At 43.1% G+C, this 23,598-nt stretch overlaps 1 protein-coding gene across 4 annotated transcripts in view; it reads right to left on the minus strand.

Annotated features, from left to right (window-relative positions):
* SPTLC3 (serine palmitoyltransferase long chain base subunit 3) overlaps positions 1 to 23,598 on the minus strand; it is a 91,862-nt gene that overhangs the window by 626 nt on the left and 67,638 nt on the right. For all 4 annotated transcript variants that reach the window (XM_069768780.1, XM_069768782.1, XM_069768783.1 and 1 more), the window contains 6 exons: positions 20,744 to 20,837; positions 19,101 to 19,206; positions 15,279 to 15,498; positions 6,698 to 6,824; positions 4,660 to 4,795; positions 2,673 to 2,802 (listed from right to left, as the gene is read on the minus strand). In XM_069768780.1, the coding sequence (XP_069624881.1) occupies positions 2,673 to 2,802; positions 4,660 to 4,795; positions 6,698 to 6,824; positions 15,279 to 15,498; positions 19,101 to 19,206; positions 20,744 to 20,837 (813 nt within the window). The remainder of the gene's footprint in view (positions 1 to 2,672; positions 2,803 to 4,659; positions 4,796 to 6,697; positions 6,825 to 15,278; positions 15,499 to 19,100; positions 19,207 to 20,743; positions 20,838 to 23,598) is intronic.

Below are 23,598 nucleotides of genomic sequence, written 5' to 3' on the forward strand. Positions count from 1 at the left end.
AATGATTTCAGCAGGAAAACGAGACTTTCTTTTTCTACTTAGAACACCAAAAATAGAATAATTCACTGGGTAGAAAAGCAAAATAAGCAATTGTAAGTACACAATGCTGTATAATATGATGATTGAAATGAATTGGCAAGTATGGTTACAGGCTTAAAGGGAATCTGTCACCCCCCGGGACATATTTAAGCTATTAAAATGGGCATACAGGTACTAGAACACTTAAAATAATCATATCTGCGGTCTTGTTCTTGAGAAATTGTATTCTTTTATGCTAATCTGGTTTCTGAAAGGAAATTCGGCCTCCGGTCTTCATTTGCGGGCCTGTTGCCTCCCATCAGTGTCACATGGCCCTGTGACGTCTAGTGGTGCCTGCACCCTACAATTGCGATATTCCGCCCTGCTATGGGCATTGGCGCAGGCACGGGACAACCACTATGTTAAGTATTCTAGTGCCTGTATGCCCATCTTAATAGCTAAGGTACGTCCAAGAGAGTGACAGATCCCCTTTAAACAGTATAGCTGATTTACTAATGTATCGTTACCATTTTCCAAAACTACATTGAGCAATACGGTCTTTATGCCAAATTAAATTTTTATGACGCCTCTTCACCTTTTTTACACAAAATTATGAATGTGTAAAGGAAAGTGGTTGAGCCTCTTTATTCATCAGTGTTCAGCAATACTATGGCCGGAGTCACACTACAGCGAGATTCGGCCGAGTCTCGCAGGTTAAAAACAAGCTCTGGCACCGGCACTCCGGAGCAGAGCGTGCGGCTCCATGTATTGCTATGCGGCTGCACGCTCCGCTCCGGAGCTGTGTGTGATCCCGGCCTAAGGGTATGTGCACACAAGGGTTATTGAACTCAATCAAAATCGTCCAGTTTTTTTAAGCAGAAGATGCTTCAGAAAAGCACAGATAGTGTTTTTTTTCCCAGTAATGTATTTTTTCTTCTTTTTCCAGTTGTTTTTTTTTTTGCAGCGACTGTACTGGTGTGATGTGTTTTTATTTTTACTTGTATGTATAAAATAGTGCGTGGCTTCCAAGTGAATGCTGTCTGAAGAATGTTCAGGTCACGTCTTTTACCTGCATGTGTTCTTTCTTTTTAGTGTTTCGTTAGTGCTTTTTTCAGAAGTTCTACAGTTCACACCTGCCTGAAAAGATGTTTTGTGCACACACCCTTAGGGCAGGTGCGCAAAAGCACATTTTTGGCTCAAGTGCAATCTGACAAAAACATGTAAGCTTATGAATCCATGGAAAACCTTGGACAGCACTCGGACGTCATCTGAGTGTAGTCTGATTTCAACGCACTCACATAATGGAGAAGATGGAGACATTTTTGCCTCCATCTTCTCCTCATCTGAGTGAACTGGATTGCACTATACTGACACTCTGATAAACTGTAATCAAAGTTTGATCAGAGTGTTATTTGCATAATCGATCCAATTCTCTAGAATGAGAGAAAATATGGTTGTCTGCACCTGGACTTATTTAAATCTATGCCAGGTTCATCAAATAGGTCTCATCCCTAATAGTGATGAGTGAGTGTACTCGTTGCTCGGGTTTTACAGAGCATGTTTGGGTGGTCTCCGGGTATTTATGACTGTTCAGAGATTTAGTTTTCCTTGCCGGCCCGGCTGGATGACATACAGCTACTAGCCAGCTTGATTACATGTGGGGGTTGCCTGGTTGCTAGGGAATCCCCACATGTACTCAAGCTGTCTAGTAGCCGCAAATCATCCAGCTGAGGGAAGAAAACTACATTTCTGAGCATTAAAAAATACTCGGAGACCTCTTGATCATGCTCTGGAAAACCCGAGCAACGAGTACACTCACTCATCACTAATCCCTAGGTGATCAATTTTCTGGACAATGCATTAGGGAAGAGACTAAAGCTTTAAAGGTAACCTGTCACCCCTAAAAGGTGAGCTAAGCCCACCGGCACCAGGGCCCCCCGATGTATCCTGAAAGATGAGAAAAAGAGGTTAAATTATACTTACCCAGGGGTGGTCCCGGGCCGGTCCGATGGGCTTTGCGGTCCGGTCCGGCGCCTCCTATCTTCTTACGATGTCGTCCTCTTCTTATCTTCCTGCCGCAGCTACAGCGCAGGCGTACATTGTCTATCCAGTTGAGGGCAGAGTAAAGTACTGCAGTGCACAGGTGCCGGGAAAGGTCAGAGAGGCCCAGCGCCTGCGCACTGCAGTACTTTGCTCTGCCCTCAACAGGACAGATAAAGTACACCTGCGCCGAAGCTGCGGCAAGAAGACAATAAGAGGACGTCATCGTAAGAAGATGGAAGGCCCCGGACCGCAACGCCCATCGGACCAGACTGCAGCAGGACCGCCCCCGCGTGAGTATAATGTAACCTCTTTTTCTCATCTTTCAGGACACATCGGGGGCTTATCTACAGCATTACAAAATGCTGTAGATAAGCCCCTGATGCTGGTGGCCGCAGCTCATCTTCAATTTTTGGGGTGACAGGTTCCCTTTAAGATTTATCGACACTAATAGAGGGGGGGGGAAACGAAATATTTATTCTTTTTTATCACATTGATTTCCTTTTTTACTCTACTTATTTCTTGCGCTACTTTTGGTAACTCTTCCAAAATGTATGTATCTTCCAGAAAAAAATTATAATTGTTTTTTTTACATTCGAGATTGAAAAACACACCTTGTCCAACATCTCCTTTGTATGTGCGGCTGAAATGCAAAATCTCACTCTTGCCTCAGCAATAGGAGTAGCTGGAAAACCAACTATAACAACACCAATTTTCTTCTTCAGCATGTGCCGTGCAAAAGCCCTATGGATAGAGGGAAAAAATAAATTCCGATATTAACTTAACCAGAAGAACAATTTGTTTTAGGAAGGCAAACTCGACTGCAATGCAATGTACAAATGTTACTCTTTTTCACTTCGGATTTAACAATGTCATTAGTGGTCACAAAACTACAAACTATATAGAGTTATTTTGAAGACTTAAAAAAATCATGATTAGTTAGAACAGTGTGGGTGTATAGTGGACCTTGGAGTTTTTTTTAAGACTCTCATAGTAACATAGTAACATAGTTAGTAAGGCCGAAAAAAGACATTTGTCCATCCAGTTCAGCCTATATTCCATCATAATAAATACCCAGATCTACGTCCTTCTACAGAACCTAATAATTGTATGATACAATATTGTTCTGCTCCAGGAAGACATCCAGGCCTCTCTTGAACCCCTCGACTGAGTTCGCCATCACCACCTCCTCAGGCAAGCAATTCCAGATTCTCACTGCCCTAACAGTAAAGAATCCTCTTCTATGTTGGTGGAAAAACCTTCTCTCCTCTCATGTTATCCCATATCTACATATAGGTTCATATTAGTAATAACAAAGGTCCCAAAGTCATAACGACAGTCTGGACAAGAGCACATATAAGTAACGTGCCCCCAGACAAATTAAATCTGCTGCATAGGATACATATGTGAACCGGAGAATAAGGAGCATATAGTACTATGATATATAAAAATGTCTTTATTAGTACAAAATGTTAAAACAGAGATCAGTAATACATTACGGTATAGGCATTCCTAATCAGACACAGAGGAGGGGCTACCGCCCCTTAACCCCCCTATATAGATGAGTGGCTACACACAAAGGGAGAGAGGAACCCCATGTGGAAAATAAGGTTGGCAAGCCTGAATATGTATACAACCGTCCAAATAGTAAAAGTCGGACTAGAGCGACAATAGTGGGTAATAAATAACGCAGCAATGGGTGTCCAAGGGAAAAAGAACCGGCCGCACTCACCAGTCTTGATGGCAGGTAATACTTTATTGGTGCATATTCTTCACGGCTCGGGGGTGCATATATACAGAGAAGTGTGCAGGTAAAACGACGGCCGTTTCGCGCTACTCGAGCGCTTCAACAGGTCTGCAGCAATGGGTGTAACAAGTAAGCTTACCAACAGGGAGGGCAGAGGAGAGGAGTCCCGCCGGAAAAAAGCGCATCATTTTAGAGAAAAACATAAATTATTATTAGAATGAAGGATCCAGTCTGTGATTCACACTGGCGTGGTTTATGCTGCATGAATCAAGTGACAATTTCCCTTTAAAAAGTGACTTTCATTTGCTGATCACAGAGGAGAGTCCCTAACAGACAACACCTCTCCTCATCCATATGCATCAATTTTTTGAGTGTATTTTGTATTTTCTATTTTCCCACACTATGTTTACTTTAAGTCACACGTTGCTGCACATGATACTAAATCTTATAAATCATACTGGGAAAATGCCTGCAGCACTGAGTTGTTTGACGTATCCAATACAATATACAAATGTCTTTGTTCGCAAACTGTGTAAATGATCACTGTGTCAATGCTATGGCTACAGAAGTAAGCATCAAACAGGGTTAGAATTTTTTTTTATTGCTAGTAAGTATTGAATTTTGCATTGCATTGAGGATGGTGATAGGATTTTGAATTATGCATTGTACCAGACCAATATTATGGGTATCTAAGATGGGGGCATTTCTATGTTCCGATGGTTTGAATGGCTACAGCAACATGTTCAGGCACAGGCAGGCAGGCAATCGTCACAGAAGTGGAGGTTATGTATTATTATGTCACACAATGATCTGATCATTGGGAGCTTAGTTTAATTATGACATGTAGTACTTACCCTACTTTGCTTGGCATGTACATGAGCACAGGGACAACAGGCGAGTCTTCATTCCCATAAGTGATTACATTCATGTCATGTAATTTCTGTCTGAAGTATCTGGTGTTCTCTGCAAGTTGACTCACTCTTTGCTGGCCTATGGGGTTTACAACCATCATTACCATAAAATACATTAAGAAAAAAATACTAAGTCCCCCTATACAGCCCAGTATATGTCTGGTTCTTTACAACGCATAGCGGCAGTGTTTATCACAAAGTGTGATTTGTAGGAAAACACCAGAATATTAATATTAACCCAATGAAGAGAGAAAAACCTAGGCCCCGGTGATATTCATGTCAGTCCTGATGACGTGGCATGCTGGAGTCAGACAATCTTAAAGGGCTTGTCCACTACCAGGACAACCCCTTTTTTATCTAAATGTTTACTCACCTCCTGTGCCGGCGACACTTCTACAGTGTCGGCACTTGCGTTCCCGGGGCTCTCGTGCAGCTGTATGACATGTGGTACCCGGTGCCCAATCAGCGCTGGGGTCACTATACCGACCTTCATACGAATTGGACATGAAAAGGAAGTCCAGGCTACAGCTGATCTTTGACTTCCTCTTCATGTTCAATTCGTACGAAGACAGTGACAGTGATGCCATCGCTGATTGGGCGCCAGGTACCACGTATCATAACAAACGCACGAGAGCCCCAGGAATGCGAGTGTTGACGGCACTAGAACGGCGCCGGCACGGGAGGTGAGTATAAGCTGTTTTATTTTATCAGGGATGAGTGTAGGATATGAGAAGCGGTTGTCCTAGGAGTGGACAATAATTCATTATGAGTCGCACACCCCTTAATGATTCAGGAGGCGTGCACCTCTGTGTGCCTTGTCACAAATCTTACTCTAGTCCTTGAGTAGGATTCTGTGGAGAAACGCCACAGTTCATGAATTGGACGAGGTTTTGTGTCACACCTTCGTCACACCCCAGCTCTTCCAATTTTTGGCACCAAAAATCACAACATTTTTGCTCAATTCCACAGGAAGTTAATTTGGAGCCTTTATACAAACACAGATGAAGAGCAATAAAAATAAAGTGTGTGTGCCTAAAGACTAGAATACTCAGAAACAATTTTCATCATTATAGTGGTATTTTGGTCAGCACAGCTTATCACCTATCAGCTAGAAAGACCTCCACCGATCGCCAGCTCAGTGGACTTGTGTCTCTTGTTCCTCTCTCATTCTCTCCTGATAGCAAGACTAATGAATAGTGTGGAAGGTGGCACATGCTCCCTACCGCTCCTTAATAGCCGATGGCCTGAAGATACTAAAGGCAACACAGTGTGTGGCTAGTTTGATCAGCGTTAAATACTTAAAATTGAGCAGCACGGCAAAGGCTTCTAGATGGGAACCATGGACGAATCCATTTCCAAGTCCCTCATCCACACCAATCCAACAGTTATTACTTATTCGGTGGATAGCTGATAACTTATGAGCCTCACTAAGTATAAATGCAGACAGGCGTATTTTTTTACATCTGAGAAAATCTGTTCAATCATGCAAATGACACTCTGATCAATCTCTGATTAGAGTTTAATCAGAGCGTGATCATAGTGTAATCCGATTCTCTTGGATGAGGAGAAGATGGAGAAAAAAAATTCTCCATCTTCTCCGTTCTGTCAGTCCGTGGAAACCTGACTGCACTCTTGATATCTGAGTGTAGTCCGATGTTTTCCACGGACTCATTGACTTGCATGGCCGAGTGCAATCCGAATATCAGATCAAATAGGGCATGCAGTGGTTTTTTCCCTGGAATGGCTCAGTCCAAGGAAAAAATTGGGCATGTGGATGGCCCCATAGCGTATGTAACATTGCTCTGGGTGTGGCCCGATGATTTGTCGGATGGCACTGGGACCGATGAGGTCGTCTGCACCTGCCCTTAGAAGAAGTGAATTCAACTACAATGTCGACACTTACGGTAAAGCTCTATAAATAATCAGTAGTAAAGAAAAACATCCATAAATACGAAAAACAGAAAAATAAATAATGTCGTACCTATCCGTGTCCCGTCACGACCCATGATGCACTTTATGACCTTTATAATCTGCTCAGCTATTGGTGGAGACATAGATGCTGCATAAAATGCGCTGTATGAGTGGTTTCGTAAGTGATCCACAAGATCCTAGAGATGAGATTCCATTCACAGAATTATTTTGCATTTATGTTCTTTATTTTAGGGCTACTTGTTAATAACATCCATCATAAAATATCTACTTCCCTCCATAAAAATACTCTGCCCATTGGGGTATGTCATAAACGTATGTATACATGAGATATGCCTTTCAAGATCCATATGTTTTTATTTCTCCATCTACACACAATGTACTGAAAAATGTGAAAAAAATTCCAAGTGGGGAGAAATAATTTAAATTAAAGCCTCCAAAAATCCTGTTACCTAATATTATGAGTCAATTTCTCCTGCTGGTACGCTGAGTTTTCTATCTGGGATTTCTCCATAGACTTCCATTAAGTGCGGAAATTCCGCAGATAAAAAACGCACATGTGTTTCCGCAGTGGAAACACATCAAAAACGCAAGTAATATGTACCTAAGTACAGTGGGTATGGAAAGTATTCAGACCACTATAAATTCTTCACTCTTTTTTTTCATTGCAGCCATTTGGTAAATTCAAAAAAGTTTCATTTTTTCTCTTTAACCCCTTAGTGACAGAGCCAATTTGGTACTTAATGACCAGGCCAATTTTTGCAATTCTGACCACTGTCACTTTATGAGGTTATAACTCTGGAACGCTTCAACGGATCCCGCTGATTCTGAGATTGTTTTTTCGTGACATATTGTACTTCATGTTAGTGGTAACATTTCTTCGATAATACTTGCGATTATTTATGAAAAAAATAGAAATATGGCGAAAATTTTTAAAATTTTGCAATTTTCAAACTTTTTATTTTTATGCCCTTAAATCAGAGAGATATGTCACGAAAAATAGTTAATAAATAACATTTCCCACATGTCTACTTTACATCAGCACAATTTTGGAAACAACATTTTTTTTTGTTAGGGAGTTATAAGGGTTAAAAGTTGACCAGCAATTTCTCATTTTTACAACACCATTTTTTTCTAGGGACCACATCACATTTGAAGTCATTTTGAGGGGTCTATATGATAGAAAATAATGAAGTGTGACACCATTCTAAAAACTACACCCCTCAAGGTTCTCAAAACCACATTCAAGAAGTTTATTAACCCTTTACGTGCTTCACAGGAACTGAAACAATGTGGAAGGAAAAAATGAACATTTAACTTTTTTTTGCAAACATCTTAATTCAGAACCATTTTTTTTATTTTCACAAGTGTAAAAACAGAAATGTAACCATAAATTTTGTTACGCAATTTCTCCTGAATACGCCAATACCCCATATGTGGGGGTAAACCACTGTTAGGGCGCACCGCAGAACTTAGAAGTGAAGGAGCGCCGTTTGACTTTTTCAATGCAGAATTGGCTGGAATTGAGATCGGACGCCATGTCACGTTTAGAGAGCCCCTGATGTGCCTAAACAGTGGAAACTCCCCACAAGTGACACCATTTTGGAAACTAGACCCCTTAAGGAACTTATCTAGATGTGTGGTGAGCACTTTGAACCCCCAAGTGCTTCACAGAAGTTTATAACGTAGAGCCATGAAAATAAAAAATCGCTTTTGTTTACACAAAAATGATCTTTTCGCCCACAAATTCTTATTTTCACAAGGGTAACAGGAGAAATTAGACCACAAAAGTTGTTGTGCAATTTCTCCTGAGTACGCTGATACCCAATATGTGGGGGTAAACAACTGTTAGGGCGCACCGCAGAGCTTGGAAGAGAAGGAGTGCCGTTTTACTTTTTCAATGTAGAATTGGCTGGAATTGAGATTGGACGCCATGTCGCGTTTGGAGAGCCCCTGATGTGCCTAAACAGTGGAAACCCCCCACAAGTGACACCATTTTGGAAACTAGACCCCTTAAGGAACTTATCTAGATGTGTGGCGACCACTTTGAACCTCCATGTGCTTCACAGAAGTTTATAACGTAGAGCCGTGAAAAAAAAAAAATTGCATTTTTTCTACAAAAATGATCTTTTTGCCCACAAATTTTTATTTTCACAAGGGTAACAGGAGAAATTAGACCACTAAAGTTGTTGTGCAATTTCTCCTGAGTACGTCGATACCCAATATGTGGGGGTAAACCACTGTTTGGGCGCACCGCAGAGCTTGGAAGAGAAAGAGTGCCGTTTTACTTTTTCAATGTAGAATTGGCTGGAATTGAGATCGGACGCCATGTCGCGTTTGGAGAGCCCCTGATGTGCCTAAACAGTAGAAATCCCCCACAAGTGACCCCATTTTGGAAACTAGACCCCCCATGGAACTTATCTAGATGTGTGGTGAGAACCTTGAATGCCCAAGTGCTTCACAGAAGTTTATAATGCAGAGCCGTGAAAATAAAAAATATTTTTTTTTTCCACAAAAAAGATTTTTTAGCCCCCAAGTTTTTATTTTCACAAGGGTACCAAGAGAAATTGGACCCCAAAAGTTGTTGTCCAATTTGTCCTGAGTATGCTGGTACCCCATATGTGGGGGTAAACCACTGTTTGGGCGCACGGCAGAGCTCGGAAGGAAGGAGCGCCGTTTTGGAATGCAGACTTTGATAGAATGGTCTGCGGGTATTATGTTGCGTTTGCAGAGCCCCTGATGTACCTAACCAGTAGAAACCCTCCACAAGTGACCCCATTTTGGAAACTAGATCCCCCAAGGAACTTATCTAGATGTGTGGTGAGAACTTTGAATGCCCAAGTGCTTCACAGAAGTTTAGAATGCAGAGTCGTGAAAAAAAAAAATATTTTTTTTTCCACAAAAAAGATATTGTAGCCCCCAAGTTTTTATTTTCACAAGGGTAACAGGAGAAATTGGACTGCAATAGTTGTTGTCCAATTTATCCCGAGTACGCTGATGCACCATATGTGGGGGTAAACCACTGTTTGGGCGCACGGCAGAGCTCGGAAGGGAAGGAGCGCCTTTTTGGAATGCAGACTTTGATAGAATGGTCTGTGGGCATTATGTTGCGATTGCAGAGCCCCTGATGTACCTAAACTGTAGTAACCCCCCACAAGTGACCCCATTTTGGAAACTAGATCCCCCAAGGAACTTATCTAGATGTGTGGTGAGAACTTTGAATGCCCAAGTGCTTCACAGAAGTTTAGAATGCAGAGTCGTGAAAATAAAAAATATTTTTTTTTTCACAAAAAAGATTTTGTAGCCCCCAAGTTTTTATTTTCACAAGGGTAACAAGAGAAATTGGACCCCAGAAGTCGTTGTCCAATTTATCCCGAGTACGCTGATGCCCCATATGTGGGGGTAACCCACTGTTTGGGCGCACGGCAGAGCTCAGAAGGGAGGGAGCACCATTTGACTTTTTGAGCGCAAAATTGGCTGTCGTGTTTGGAGACCCCCTGATGTACCTAAACAGTGGAAACCCCCCAATTCTAGCTCCAACCCTAACCCCAACACACCCCTAACCCTAATCCCAACCTGATCCATAATCCTAATCACTAACCCTAACCATAATCACAACCCTTACCCCAAAACAACCCTAATGTCAACCCTAACCATAACCCTAATCAAAACCCTAAATCCAACACACCCCTAATCCTAATCTCAACCCTAACCTCAAACCTAACCCTAATCCCAATACACCCCTAATCACAACCCTAACCTTAACCCTAATCCCAAACCTAACCCTAATCCCAAGCGTAACCCTAATGCCAACCCTAACCCTAATACCAACCCTAATCCAAACCCTAACCCTAATCCCAGCTCTAACCCTAACTTTAGCCCCAACCCTAGCCCTAACTTTAGCCCCAACCCTAACCCTAGCCCTAAGGCTACTTTCACACTTGCGTCGTTTGGCATTCCGTCGCAATCTGTCGTTTTGGACAAGAAACGGATCCTGCAAATGTGCCCGCAGGATGCGTTTTTTGCCCATAGACTTGTATTGCCGACGGATCGTGACGGATGGCCACACGTCGCGTCCGTCGTGCACTGGATCAGTTGTGTTTTGGCGGAGCGTCGGCACAAAAAAACGTTCAATGAAACGTTTTTTGTACGTCGCATCCGCCATTTCTGACCGCGCATGCGTGGCCGTAACTCCGCCCCCTCCTCCCCAGGACATAGATTGGGCAGCGGATGCGTTGAAAAACTACAGCTGCTGCCCACGTTGTGCACAATTTTCACAACGTGCGTCGGTATGTCGGCCGACGCATTGCGATGGCCCCGTACCGACGTAAGTGTGAAAGAAGCCTAACCCTAAATTTAACCCCAACCCTAACCCTAAATTTAGCCCCAACCCTAGCCCTAACCCTAGCCCTAACCCTACCCCTAACCCTAGCCCTACCCCTAGCCCTACCCCTAACCCTACCCCTAACCCTACCCCTAACCCTACCCCTAACCCTAACCCTACCCCTAACCCTAATTTTAGCCCCAACTGCTGTTCTCCTGCCGGCCGGCAGATGGAGACAGATGGCGGGCGCACTGGGCATGCGTCCGCCATGTTCTTCTGCCGGCGGCCAGGAGGAGCAGCAAGAGGATCCAGGGACCTAGGTGAGTATGCTAGGGTCCCCGAATCCCCCTATTTCTCTGTCCTCTGATGTGCGATCACATCAGAGGACAGAGAATTACACTTTACTTTTTTTTTTTTTTTTTGCGGTCGCCGGTAAACAGTTAATTACCGGCGATCGCAAAACAGGGGTCGGTAATACCGACCCCGATCATGCTCTTTGGGGTCTCGGCTACCCCCGGCAGCCGAGACCCCAAAGATTCTCCCGGTGCCGGCCGGCGGGCGCACTGCGCATGCGCCCGCCATTTTGAAGATGGCGGCGCCCACCGGGAGACACGAGGAGCATCGGGGGAGCTAGGTGAGTATTGGGGGGCCACCTGGGACCCCTTTTCTCTGTCCTCCGATGTGCGATCACATCGGAGGACAGAGAAATTAAAAAGAGATCGCGGTTTTTTTTTTTGCGATCGCCGGTAAACGGTTAATTACCGGCGATCGCAAATGCGGGGTGGGTTAAAAAAACCCCGAATCATGTTCTCTGGGGTCTCGGCTACCCTCGGCAGCCGAGACCCCGGAGAAAATCGGCCTCTGGGGGGCGCTATGGACTTTTTCCACAGCGCCGTTAATTAACGGCGCTGTGGTTTAAGTACCCTTAGCGGCCGCCGTTAAAAGGCGTATCGGCGGTCGCTAAGGGGATAATGTACACTCTGCACCCCATCTTGACTGAAAAAAAAAGCAAAAATGTAGAAATGTTTGCAAATTTATTTAAAAAAACCCTGAAATATCACATGGTCATAAGTATTCAGACCCTTTGATCAGTATTGAGTAGAAGCACCCTATTGAGATAGCCATGAGTCTTCTTGGGAATGATGCAACAAGTTTTTCACATCTGGATTTGAGGATCCTCTGCCATTCTTCCTGCAGATGCTCTCCAGTTCCGTCAGGTTGGATGGTGAACGTTGGTGGACAGCCATTTTCAGGTCTCTCCAGAGTTGCTCAATTGGGTTTAGGTCAGGGCTCTGGCTGGGCCAGTCAAGAATTGTCAGAGTTGTTCTGAAGCCACTCCTTTGTTATTTTAGCTGTGTGCTTAGTGTCATTGTCTTATTGGAAGGTGAACCTTCAGCCAAGTCTGAGGTCCAGAGCACTCTGGAAGAAGTTTTCATCCAGGATATCTGTGTACTTGGCTGCATTCATGTTTCCTTCAATGACAACCACTCATTCTATCCCTGCAGCTGAAAAACACCCCCATAGCATGATGCTGCCACCACCATGTTTCACTGTTGGGATTGATGACCAGTGCCTGGTTTTCTCCACACATACCGCTTAGAATTATCACCAAAAAGATCTATCTTTGTCTTATCAGACCAGAGAATCTTATTTCTCATAGTCTGGGAGTCCTTCATGTGTTTTTTAGCAAGCTCTATGCGGTCTTTCATATGTCTTGCACTGAGGAGAGGCTTCCGTCAGGACACTGCCAAAAAGGCCCAACTGGTGGAGGGCTGCAGTGATAGTTGACTTTGTGGAACTTTCTCCCATCTCCCTACTGCATCTCTTGAGCTCAGCCACAGTGATCTTGGGGTTCTTCTTTAACTCTCTCAGCAAGGCTCTTCTCCCACGATTGCTCAGTTTGGCTGGACGGCCAGGTCTAGGAAGACTTCTGGTGGTCCCAAACTTCTTCTATTTAAGGTTTATGGAGGCCACTGTGCTCTTAGGAACCTTGAAAACTGCAGAAATTCTTTTGTAATCTTGGCCAGATCTGTGCCTCGCCACAATTCTGTCTCTGTGCTCCATGGCCAGTTCCTTTGACCTCGTGGTTCTCATTTGGTCTGACATGCACTGTGAGCTGTGAGGTCTTATATAGACAGGTGTGTACCTTTTCAAATCAAGTCCTATCAGGGTAATTAAACACAGCTGGACTCCAAGAAAGAAGTAGAACCATCTCGAGGAGGATCACAAAGAAATGGACAGCATGTGACTTAAATATAAGTGTCTGAGCAAAGTGTCTGAATACTTATGACCATGTGATATTTCAGTTTTTATTTTTTAATAAGTTTGCAAAAGTTACTACATTTCTGTTTTTTTTTCAGACAAGATGGGGTGCAGAGTGTACATTAATAAGAAAAAAAGAACTTTTTGAATATACTAAATGGCTGCAATGACACAAAGAGTGAAAAATTTAAAGGGGTCTGTATACTTTCCGTACCCACTGTATGTCAATAAAGTATTGTCAAAGCCAAATACTAGGAAGTATAAAAAACAAAGCAGCTTTATTTAAAGCATGACATATCAAAAAGCGACAAAAACAACAGCTTCTTAATGCAATAAATACAAATGTTAACCCCTTCAAGTCGCGGCCCTTTTTCATTTTTGCGTTTTCATTTTTCACTTCCCTCCTTCCCTGAGCCATTACTTTTTTATTTTTCTGTCAATATGGTCATGTGAGGGCTTATTTTTTGCGGGACAAGTTGTACTTTTGAACGACACCATTGGTTTTACCATGTCTTTTACTAGAAAACGGGAAAAAAATTCCAAGTGCGGTGAAATTGCAAAAAAAGTGCAATCCCACACTTGTTTTTTGTTTGGCTTTTTTGCTAGGTTCACTAAATGCTAAAACTAACCTACCATTATGATTCTCTAGGTCATTGCGAGTTCATAGACACTTAACATGACTAGGTTATTTTTTATCTAAGTGGTGAAAAAAAATTCCAAACTTTGCTAAAAAAAAAAAAAAAAAAAGTGCCATTTTCCGATACCCGTAGCGTCTCCATTTTTCGTGATCTGGGGTCTGGTGAGGGCTTATTTTTTGCGTGCCGAGCTGATGTTTTTAATGATACCATTTTTGCGCAGATACGTTCTTTTGATCGCCCGTTATTGCATTTTAATGCAATGTCGTGGCGACCAAAAAAACGTAATTCTGGCGTTTCGGATTTTTTTCTCGCTACGCTGTTTAGCGATCAGGTTAATGCTTTTTTTTAGTTGATAGATTGGGCGATTCTGAACACGGCGATACCAAATATGGGTATGTTTGATTTTTTTTAAATTGTTTTATTTAGGATGGGGCGAAAGGGGGGTGATTTAAACTTTTATATTTTTTATATTTTTTTCATATTTTTAAAAACATTTTTTTTTACTTGTGCCATGCTTCAATAGCCTCCATGGGAGTCTAGAAGCTGGCATAGCCTGATCGGCTCTGCTACATAGCAGCGATCATCAGATCGCTGCTATGTAGCTGAAATGGAGGTGTGCTGTGAGCGCCGACCACAGGGGGGCGCTCACAGCAGGCCTGCATCACTAACCATAGAGGTCTCAAGGACCTCTATGGTTACCTTCCTGATGCATCGCCGACCCCCGATCATGTGACGGGGGTCGGCGATGACGTCATTTCCGGCCGCCCGGCCGGATGCGGTAGTTAAATGCCGCTGTCTGTGTTTGACAGCGGCATTTAACAGGTTAATAGCGGCGGGTGAATAGCGATTTCACCCGCCGCTATTGCGCGCACATGTCAGCTGTACAAAACAGCTGACATGTCGCGACTTTGATGTGGGCTCACCGCCGGAGCCCACATCAAAGGGGGATTCACGGCATGCGCAGTACTAGTACGGCGCATGTCGTGAAGGGGTTTTTTAACTTTTTAGCTGCACACAAAAAAACAATAAAAAAACAAAAGCAACCTAATTTAAATAATAAGTGCAGAAAGTCTGCAACATCAAAAACTCAACAAAAGATTATCGTGTAACCATAGCCTTATAGAGATGTACGGTATATTGTACATTCTATCAAACGTCCTCATATTAGTTTGGGTACATACTAAAAGTATTCTTTGTACATAAGTCATTACAGCAGTTAGGTTATACTCTTTTTCACATGGATTTTGTGCAGTATCAGCTTCAAAATCCAGATTAAAAAATTCTTTCAATACTCTTTGACTCCTTTTTTCATGTGGATTTTGCTTTGCCTCCTCTACAAAATCCACATGAAAACACTCCATGTGAATATAGCCTTATATTTTAGTTTTATAGCCAATGAACCTACTTACCCTTCTTCCAGCAATATACCCTCCTATAGCATTAAAGCTCTTGGTAAATGTTCCCATCATCACATCGATATCTGTAGGGTTCACTCCAAAGTATTCCACCACACCTCGTCCTGTGGGCCCCACTGCTCCAATACTGTGCGCTTCGTCCACATATAAGTAGGCTCTGTACTTCTTTTTTAACGCTATTATTTCTGGAAGACGGATGATAGATCCTTCCATGCTGGAAAATAAAGACATTTTTCAATATTATGCTATAATTAAATATACTAAAGTTCAGATAATGTTTGTGTTAAACTTTAACCCCTACCCGACACGGCCAATTTGCATTTGCTTTGCGTTTTTGTTTTTTGTTCTCCTTCTTCCAAGAGCCATCTTTTTTTTATTTTTCTGTCCACATAGACATGTGAGGGTCTTTTTGTTTTGTGAGATGAGTTGAACTTTTGAATGACAACATTCATTTTACCACATAGTGTACTGAAAACAGAAAACAAATTCCAAGTGAGTGAAATTGCGAAAAAAAGCAATTCTGATATTGTTTTTTTGGACTTGTTTTTATGGCGTACATTGAGTGGTAAAAATGACCTGGAAATCTGATTCTCCTCAACATTATGGTGATAAAAAAAACTTGTCCATTTTTTTCTATTAATTTAGTGGTAAAAAAATGTTTTTATTTTTCAGTCAACAGAGTTTTGTGAGGGCTTATTTTTTTGCAGGGTGAGATGACATTTCTATTGATACCATTTTGGGATGGATGTGACATTTTGATCACTTTTTACAGCATTTTTTGAAGTTTTGCAGCAACAAAAAAACCCTCAAATTTGGTCTTTTGAATTCTTCTCCGTTTACGATGAATAACTTATTAATTATTTTTGTATTATCTTTATTTTTAATGGGTGGGAGGGAGTGATTTTAAACGTTTATGTTTTTTTTATTTTTCTCATATTTTTTAAAACTTTTTTTTTTTTTACAATTTATGGTATTTTTTGAACTATAAGACACACTTTTTCCTCCAAAAATGTGGAAGAAAATGGAAGGTGCGTCTTATAGTCTGGATGTACCTTCTCTAGCTGTGGTGGGGAGGTGGGGGAGCGGCAACGGCTGAGCAGCCGGTGACAGGAGGCAGGAGCAGGCGGCTGCGGCTAACTCCTGTGCCCACTGCTAAAGAGTAATGAATATTCACTGCATTCCACACCTATGGAGGGCAGTGAACATAAATTGCTCTTTGATAGCGGATGCGCTGTTAGACTCAGCAGCCGGCTTCCTGCAGCTGCCAGGCGTTTGCGTGTGCTTGCTACTTAAGGCAATGAATATTCATTGCTCTCCACTTCCATAAGAATAGAATGCAGTGAATATTCTCTTTAGTAATGGCACACGTGAACGCCCGGCAGCTGCAGGAAGCTGGCGGCTGCAGCTAACACTGTGCTCGCTATTAAAGAGCAATGAATATTCACTGCCCTCCATGCACATAGTCCAGGCGTAGAGAGCAGCGAGTATTCCAGTAGCTGTCCTCAGCTTGTAAGCAGCACATGACGTCCCTGCCATGCTCTGCTTACAAGCATAAATCAGCTACTGGCATCAGAACAAGACGCTGCGAGGGAGTGCAAGGAAGGTAAGTATAATGGTTTATGGTTTTTTAATGTTTTTCTGATGGGGCCATGCATACCAGTATGGAGATGAGGGGCCAAATATACCAGGACAATGATGGGGCCATGCATACCAGGACGGAGATGGGGGCCCTGCATACCAGGATAGGGATGAGGCCAAGCATACCAAGATAAGGATGGGGTCATGCTTACCAGGATGGAGATGGAGGCTCTGCATACCAGGATAGGGATGAGGGGGACCATGCCTAACAGGATAGGGATGAGAGGGCGATGCCTACAAGGCTAGCGATAAAGGGGACATGCCCACGAGGCTAGGGATGAGGGGGCCATGCATACCAGGATAGGGAGGAGGAGGCCATGCATACCTGGATGGGGATGAGGGGCCATACATACCAGTATGGGGATGAGGGGATCATATATACCAGGATAAAGGATATTAAAGGGAACCTGTCACCTGCATTTGGCGTGACCGGTTTTCGGTCATATGGGCGGAGTTTTCAGGTGTTTGATTCACCCTTTCCTTACCCGCTGGCTGCATGCTGGCCGCAATATAGGATTGAAGTTCATTCTCTGTCCTCCATAGTACATGCCTGAAAACTCCGCCCATATGACCGAAAACCGGTCACGCCAAATTCAGGTGACAGGTTCCCTTTAAGTACAGAATTGACCACATTTTTTGCTTAATTTCTTTTCTAATTTCCTCCTCTAAAACCTAGGTGCGTCTTGTGGTCCGGTGCGTCTTACAGTCAGAACAATACAGTACTTTATTTATTAGTCCCTTTAGAGGACTTGAACCTGGGATCGTTTGATCGCTTATGCTATACAAATACTATACATATAAATACTACAGCGTTGCTGCATGTAGTAAAAATCACAGTCTACTTTGAAGCCAGGCCGCAGGCTGGTTTTGAAAGGAGCTCCGTTATGACAGGAGCGGAGGTCTTCAACAGACCCCATCTGTTATAGCAACACATTGGTGCCCCGCAATCACATCACAGAGGCTCCGATGTGTGCACAGAATGATGCACCTCGATGCAGACATGATAATGCCGCTTGTCAATATAATGTCCCAATTTAAGTGAATGATGGCACTTCGCTTCAAAATATATAACACACACCCCAATTGAAATAAAAAGGGTGAATAAAGAGATCCATAAAAAGATTTTTATTAATGAATTAAAAAAAAATAAAATTACTGAAGTTAAAAAACAGTGTGCCTCACATAGAGGATGGTTAAGACTACCAGAAGCAAAAACTCATTAAATCAATGCTATGTATACATGGCACGTGGAGTAATAGCAACAGTTAGTGATACCAATGAAATTACCTCATGTACATATTGTAATGACAGATTAATAAATATCTATAACTAAATCGATAGAAAAAGAAGGGGTAATTCCATGTTGGCTAATTTATGCCAGAGTACATGTAGCTGGTATGCCTCTGCAGTAATAGCAAGAGTATATGGAACAATCGGATGCCTATAGAGCAAAACCACTTAAGTGACGTTATAAGGTGACAGCTGGTACAAATTAAATGGAGTAAAAATTAGTAAAGTAAAATTCACCAGTGAGAAGCACCCATGAACTGGTAAACTCTGATCATATAGAAGGCTGTGCATACCAATAAGTGTGGGGACAGTGCCCACAATGATAGGAGATCGACTCACCTTGTTATCTGGAGCCTGGAGCGACGTCCTCTCACCCCGACGCGCGTTTCGCTTCTTCTGGGGCGTTACTGAAGTTTTTTAACTTCAGTAATTTACATTTTTTGAATTCATTAATAAAAATCTTTTCATGGATCTCTTCATTTCCCCTTTTTATTTCAATTAGGGTGTGTGTTATATATGATAATGCCGCTGTCAGACCTAAGTGAGCTGGCAGTTAAAGTGGCAGGGCATGATTACAGCCATCACTCACAGTATAGAGAGCGATGACTAAAGCCTCACCGGCACGCCTTCATGACTGAAAACCGGTGGGAGGAAAAAAGTTCATTTTCTCCTGGGTTTCGCTCTGTTAGTACAGCGGCCTGGCGCCATCATAATGCTATTAACGTGCAGATTAACCCTATAACTGCAGGCTAATAACATTACCGGACATTACAGGCTCCCTTTAATATACTCTAGCCATAATAAGTACAAGATAAAATCTTTGATAACACATGAAACCATTGGAAAAAAACAAGGAAACACATCTGAATTTGTCACATAATATTTTACCTGTAAATTCCTTCAACAATAATGAGAATTTTCTTCCAGGCTCTGCGAGTACGTGGCTGACCCCTCACTATTGCTTCCCGCAATAATTTTTCCAGATTCCCCATATCTTCACATATAAAAAATATATACTTTGAAAACAGACAAAAACAGGTTGGACCATCAAGCCTCTCCATCTTATTGATTGCTTTTAGTACAATGCTTGTGCCAATTTATTTGTGAAAGCATATTTACAGGGGACATGCCATACTGTATCACAAGGCATCACCGCAATTGCAGTAAGAAGTCTAGTGCCTATCAGACTACCATGGGCCCTGTACACATCTTTATTTTCCATGTGTCTCATTACACAATCACCTGCCCAAAGGCTAATGTCCAGTCTGACATAAGGTTGTCTAAACCAGATAAACTCTATAACGGCTTGCTATCAAGATCAATCTTCAGGCGTGCATAGGTCACCTGCCTCCCGCCTTCCTGCTTTCCATGAACGGTGTGCTGCTGGAGACTGATAGGTTAAGGTGCAAGCATGATTGAAATGCCAAACCTAACTGTGGGCTTGGATTCTGCTAGTAGAGGCAGCCGGCGAGGCTTCAGTCATTGCTCAGTACATAGTGAGCAGCGTCTGTAAACGTATCCTTGTCACTGACAGACAGCCGGCTTTAATGCTGAGCCAGCTTTCAGTCAGCGCTGGGGCATGGTTTCAGCTGCCGCTCACTATGTTTTGAACAATGGCGCAGTCTCTATGACTAAAAGCTCGAGCCTGCCGGAAGGGTACAAGTTAATTTTCTCCCGGCAGCAGGGCTCTGAACCCCATATCTGCGGGTTCAGGCTATGTGCACACGCCAGGATTCTCTGCATAATTTTCCTGAACAAAACCGGACTTTTTCTGCAGGAAATCCGCATGCGTTTTTTGCGTGTTTTTGACTCGTTTTTCGCGTGTTTTTTCCGGAGTTTCCCAATGCATTAAATAGTGGGAAAAATGTGAAAAATCCGCAAAATTAATGAACATGCTGCGTTTTTTACCGCGATGCGTTTTTTCCACGGAAAAAAACACATGTGCACAAAAATTGCAGAATGCATTAAAAATGCGCGCCCGAGGTCCGTTCCCCGCTCTCACAGATCGGGGATCTGCGCTAGCAGGGACGTTTAACGCGACCCCTAAAAAGACACTGCGTTAGCGCAATCCGCTAGCGCATAGCGTTAAGCGGATTGCCCTAACGCAATCTGAACCTAGCCTAATAATGCTTTTTTTACATGACAGGTTCTCTTTTAGTTATCCGTAGCATAAGTCATTGACATAAGTTATCCTCAGCATAAGCAAGTGAACTTTTTGTTCCATCATGATATTGTAAGTAGTAAGTTAAAGTTTGCTCCATACGTATCTGTGGTACACTAATACACCTAGTTACTGGTAGTAAGTTAAATACATCTCAATAGAGAAAAAACATTGTAATAAGAATACATAGAAAATGAATGGAACTGCTGCATCAGCCAAATCGTGCAAGCATATCTGATACTTAGTAACTAGTATACAGTGCAGAGGTCCAGCATAGGAAAAGCTACTCACCAAGAAGACTCAGTGCAGGTCACTCGTCACTGTACAGAAGTTACAGCGCTGACCTCTCTTCTCTGTCCCTGACACTTACTGTTGTGTTGGAAAACTCGAATGGTAGCTCCAGAAAGTCTTGCTCCAAGAATCAGAGAGGTGTGGTTTAATTCATCACTAAGGATAAGACAGCCCTGTAAATATATGTAACAATAAATATGAGATTATGGTAGTTCATGTACCAAAAGTGATACACTATGAAGCCTCTTGGCCATAAATCTGATATCAATGGCTGTCTTTACAATGTAGTGTGGGGCCTCTCCAGTGATGTGAAGTTTGTGCAAAATGTTTAACAACTATAACAGATCTTTATTAGTGCTAAAACTTCTCATAAGAGTCTAGGAATGAAGGCAACTACAACCCATGTAACCTCTATAGTTACACATCTGGCCCCATAGTCATTCTTGGTTGTGCAACAATGGTGGAAATAACACAGGCTCTTCGACCAATGTACATTTGCCTTTGTAGTTTGTCAAGCAATCTCTCCCCCAAAATGAAGCACTATGTGCATGCTCTGCAATTTTAAAATAATAGTAGCTGCAAGATTAATTAATCCCAGACCTTAGGCACAATAATACATTTATAAATGTTTGTGTGGTAACTTGAAATCATATTTTAGTCTGCAAAAATCGTCACCTAGCCACTGGATAGGTGATCATTTTTAGATTGGTGTTGGTACAACCTATTATTATTTTTTATTATAGCGCCATCCATTCCTTGGCGCTTTACATGTGAAAAGGGGTATAGATAACAAAAATAAATACAATAATCTTGAACAAAAAGAGTCACCGAGTGGTACAGGAGGAGAGAGGACAATCTACCAGGGATGGGTGAAGATACAGTAGGTGAGGTAGGTGAGGATGGAGTTGGTCATGCAGCAGTATGGCGGAACGAGGGTTACTGTAGATTGTAAGCTTGTCGGAAGAGGTGGGTCTTCAGGTTGTTTTTGAAGGTTTTTACGGTAGGCAACAGTCTGATAGGGGTAAAGAGTTCCAGAGTCGGGGGGGATGCTCAGGAAGAGTCTTGTATGTGATTGTGGAAAGAGGAGATAGGAGGAAAGTATAGAAGGAGATCTTGTGAGGATCGGAGGTTGTGTGCAGGTAAGTACCAGGAGACTAGGTCACAGATATATGGAGGAGACAGGTTGTGGAGGGCTTTGCATGCCAAGGTTAGGGTTTTGAATTGGAGTCTGTGGGTAGTGAAGAGATTCAGGAAAGAAAGTGATCCACCTCCTTTGTGAGTGGGAGATGCTGAATGTCCAGTCTGTTAGGCATGAAGAGATCCAGGATAGGGCCAAGTCTGTGATGCCAATAGATGGGAAAATCTGTAGTAAGAGGGAATTCTCCACTGTGTTGAAGGCATGTGACAGGCCCAGGAAGAGAAGGACAGAGTAGTGTGGCTTGGATTTGGCAGTTGGTAGGTCATTAGTGGCTTTAGTCATTGCAGTTTCAGTGGAATGGTGTGGTCGGAAGCCCGACTGTAAGCCGTCAAAGAGTGAACAGGAGAGTTGGGAGGACAGTTCAAAATGGACGTGTTGTTACAGTAGTTTTGAGCCATAGGAGAGAAGTGATGTGGGGTGATAGTTGGAAAGAGAGGATGGGTCAAGGGAGGGCTTTTTGAGAATGGATGTGATCAAGGCATGTTTGAAGCATGAGAGGAACACACCAGTTTTTAGTGACAGGTTGAAGAGATTGGTTAGGGTTGGGATAAAGACTGTGGCGAGGTTTTGGATGAGGTGGGACGGAATTAGGTCAAGTTCACAGATGGTGAGATGTGGTTGGGAAAGTAAACAGGAAAGTTGATGTTCCGTACTCCGGAGAAGCTGATTTTAGAGGAGGAGGGTTGAGTAGTTATGAGGAGGGGCTGTGTGGATTTGAGGCAAAAGCTTTGTCTGATGTCAATCTTCTGCTTGAAGAATGAGGCAAAGTGGTCATCTGATATGAGAGGGGAACAGGAGGTTGCAGGAGGATGGAGGAGAGGAATGAAAGGGTTGAATATCTGATTAGGGTTGTAAGACAGGGAGGATATGAGAGATGAGAAGTATGGTTGTTTTGCTGCAGTGACCATGAACTTGGAAGTAGTGAGGGACTGTTTCAATGCGATGAAGTTCTCATTGGAGTAGGATCTTTTCCATCTCCCTTCAGCAATGTGGCCCTCATCCACCACTAATGTCCCCCTGGTTCTCAAATTTCTACTATCTCAGATGAAAACAAAGTTGCATGGAATCGCTTGCCACACACATGCAGCGCCCCAGAGATCTGGTCTTTGCAGTATGACACTCTGCCACAAAGGGGAGTGATGGTACGGCTGATGGCACTGAAGGAATTCTCCTAACCAGGTATCACCAGCACACATTACACTTCACACTCCGGCCACTAGGGGGAGCAAAAGGCTTTATTTATTGGGCCCCTCCTCACACTGGTAAAACTAGGGGTTGGATAGAAAGTTAGTCAGAAGCTGACTGGGTTGGATTCAGGCAACATCCTGTGGCAGGGGGTGTTGCAGGGAGAAGACACAGGGGGGTCCCTGTCAGGCGTGGGAACCTGGCAGGTGCCTAGCGAACAGAACAGAACGTTACGGAACCGCGCCTGCACCTCCTTGCGGCGGTATCTTAAGGAAGAGATAAGATAGGAAGGATATTGTGGAACAGTGTAAACGCGATCAAGCAAAAAGGAGTACCAGTAGGAGTCGTGCCGTGAGACCGAGGCAACATCCTACTGAGGTGCGTAGCCGGTGGCCGGAACACCTCGGGAGTAAATGACTTCAGGCCTTACTTCAAACTCCGCAGGACAGTTAATTATAGGTTGGCTGTCTACCTTAAATTTCCTAAGAAGACATAGGGGGCAACAGTGGGAGAGGGGCATCTCTAGGGTCCCGGAAGACCTCCAGGCCTTC

This window comes from Ranitomeya imitator, chromosome 5 (assembly GCF_032444005.1).
Source record: "Ranitomeya imitator isolate aRanImi1 chromosome 5, aRanImi1.pri, whole genome shotgun sequence".
Taxonomy (NCBI): Eukaryota; Metazoa; Chordata; class Amphibia; order Anura; family Dendrobatidae; genus Ranitomeya; species Ranitomeya imitator.